Source organism: Microtus ochrogaster, linkage group LG1, assembly GCF_000317375.1.
Source record: "Microtus ochrogaster isolate Prairie Vole_2 linkage group LG1, MicOch1.0, whole genome shotgun sequence".
In the NCBI taxonomy this organism is placed as follows: domain Eukaryota; kingdom Metazoa; phylum Chordata; class Mammalia; order Rodentia; family Cricetidae; genus Microtus; species Microtus ochrogaster.
Genome location: NC_022027.1, coordinates 43,682,050 through 43,684,795, shown reverse-complemented (window position 1 = coordinate 43,684,795; position 2,746 = coordinate 43,682,050). Strand labels below are relative to the sequence as shown.

Genomic DNA, 2,746 nt, shown 5'->3' with positions numbered 1-2,746 from the left:
CATTTGATAAGAAGAATGAGGTCTCTTTTAGAGTTTAAATTATGAGGATCTTGCATGTATACCAAGAAATGTGGGCTTCCGTTGTAGCCCACTGAGATCTTTATATGAGATAGAAATATGATCATGTTTATACATTAAACACCAGGCAATGCAGCATCCTGTGTGCTGGACCCTCCCTCAGTGTCCAAGAAGTGGAAAGTGATCAGAACTACCGGTCAAGTAGGAAGAAGGAAGAATAATGGGATGGAATATAATTGTAAGATCATTAGGGGACTGTGACAATTGTTCTTTTGAAAAAAACAGCAGGACCTGAATTTTGCTGCAAGTAATAAAAAGGAAAGAAAACATAGTTATAAAACCCATTAAATAGACAAAAGTAGCAGGATCTGAAATGTGGAGAAAGAAGAGGAGGACCTCAAGAACTGGCATCTCATCAAGCCTGTGACTGCCCTCACTACCAGGTACCTCGTGGGTTTTCTAGTATGATACGACACAGGACCACTGAGATCTGCTAGATGTTTTGTGCAAATTACATTCATTTTTTAAATTTATTTTCTGAAATTATAATATTATTAAATCATTCCCCCTCCCAATCTTCCCATTTACCCCTTCTTGTTCTATTTCAAATTTATGGCCTATTTTTCATTAATCAGTGTTACATACATTATATATAATATAGAAATATACTTTCAATACACACACACACACACACACACACACACACATATATATATATATAAAACCTGCTCAGCCCATACAGTTCCTACTTAATTCGATATGTATGTATGTTTTCTGGACTGACAAAAAGCAAATTACATTCATGTACACAAGATAGAGGAATGTATCTTTCTGGCCAGAAATATTTAAGAAGACCTTCCTTTGGATAAAAAATTTCAAAGTTTCCCCATTTGGACAATGTGAAAATCACCCTTTCCTCGAGATTGGCATCTTCTTGCATAGTCTATTGCTGTAGGTGTGTAACAGAGAGCCGAAGGAGGGAGCAGGAAGGGTCTCATATACCCTGAAGGTATTTGCCATCTAGTTGGGAGACATGCTGGACAGCCAAATATTTTTTAAAGATTGTATACAAGTTTTTATATATGATATGTGTATATACTGACTATATCTATTGTTCTTCTGTTAGAATAAATATACCTGGCACAAGAAATTACTAATATTTTGAAGTCCAAATTATATATAAAGACACTTTCTATCCTGTATAAATTGCTGTCCATTTTTGAGTCCAAACACCCTGCAGACTGGGTAATATGAAACAAAAGTGAAAACCTGTATGTTGTTTAAAATTACTGACCAGTATACATACATGAAGAAAAGAGAGAGAAGACTAAAACCACAAGTAGTTAAAAATTTAAAAGGCCAAGGAAAAGTAATTCCCCCAATGTAGTCTTTCCCTAATGATATACAAGATAATTCCTTACCTACATCCTGAGGCTTTGTGGGAAGGACTAGGGATTCAGTCAAAGAGAACAAGAAAAAAATAAAGCCTATAAATTTTAAATGTTTCATGTTCAAGAAAAAGAAGCCACACACAGGAGATAATGTGACTGTGGCAAAATCAACTTTTTATCATATTCTTTGACCTTACAGTTGTTAAAAAGTAACCTAGCTAGTCTATGTCTGAAATGCAGAGACTTTTTTGTCACGGCGTAAATTTCTTGCTAATTATTAACTAGGGGGAAATTATGCTATGTTTAACTCGGAGAAAATTTTTCTCGAGTTGCCAAAAGAAAAACAAAAAAGTTTATGGGTGAAAGGGGAAAAGAGGAGCTAACACATTAAAAAGGAAACACACTGTAAAAGCATTAAGTTTCTGGGGCCTTGAAGGTGGCCCAGCCCATAAAGTGCTTGTCTGGAAGTAAGAAAACCTGAGTTTAGTCTCTAGGACTTGCGTAACTCAGACATGCTAGTGTACACTTCTAATCACCCAATGCCGAAGAGTATAGCTGAGCAGGTCCCCAAGACTCTGCTGCCAGCCAGTCTACACCATTTGATGGTGTTCAAGCCACTGAGAGACTCTAACACACACACACGTACACACACACACACACACACACACACACACACACACACACACACGTGTACACATACAGTGGACAACTGAGAACCAAAACCAGAAGTTGTTTTCTGGTTTCCACGGGAATACACAAATGTACAGGTGCACACACACACACACACACACACACACACACACACACACATGCACACAAACGGCTGCACTGTGCAACTCACAAAGACAAGCAAAGCACAGTTTCACTTGTAATAAAAAAAAATTAAAGTAATATATTTACTAAATCTTTAGGAACAGAACAAAGACAGCACTGAAAACATAGAATTCTGGAACTATATAGAGAAAAAAGTGCTCATATATCCAAAGCTTTTAGAAAACAAGTTTTTTTGTAATGACTGATAATCTTTTTTTTATTACCCAAGTATTAGAATTATGGATATTTATTTTTTTAATTTTTTTATTATTCATGAGAGAATTAATATGAACTATATTTTTATATTTTATTAGACTCTTGGGTTACTTGGTTTTCATATTGTGGGGGAATAATCTAAAACCAACAGACTTTTCACAAACTCTGACTGCAAGAATCTCTGATTGCAAGAATCATACAAGTAATCTTTCAGGGAGCCTCCAGCCTTCAATCCACACCTGTTCTGAGGATTTAGGTTTGTGAGACAGAGTCATTATTGCCTTCTCCTCGTGTATCAGTAACTCTAG

At 36.1% G+C, this 2,746-nt stretch overlaps 1 protein-coding gene across 1 annotated transcript in view; it reads right to left on the bottom strand.

Annotated features, from left to right (window-relative positions):
* Positions 1–1,566, bottom strand: part of Afm (afamin) — a 20,390-nt gene extending 18,824 nt beyond the window's left edge. The window contains exon 1 of the mRNA XM_005359474.1: positions 1,440–1,566. Coding sequence (XP_005359531.1) covers positions 1,440–1,527 — 88 coding nt within the window. The 5' untranslated portion in view covers positions 1,528–1,566. The remainder of the gene's footprint in view (positions 1–1,439) is intronic.
* Between the last annotated feature and the right edge of the window lie 1,180 nt (positions 1,567–2,746).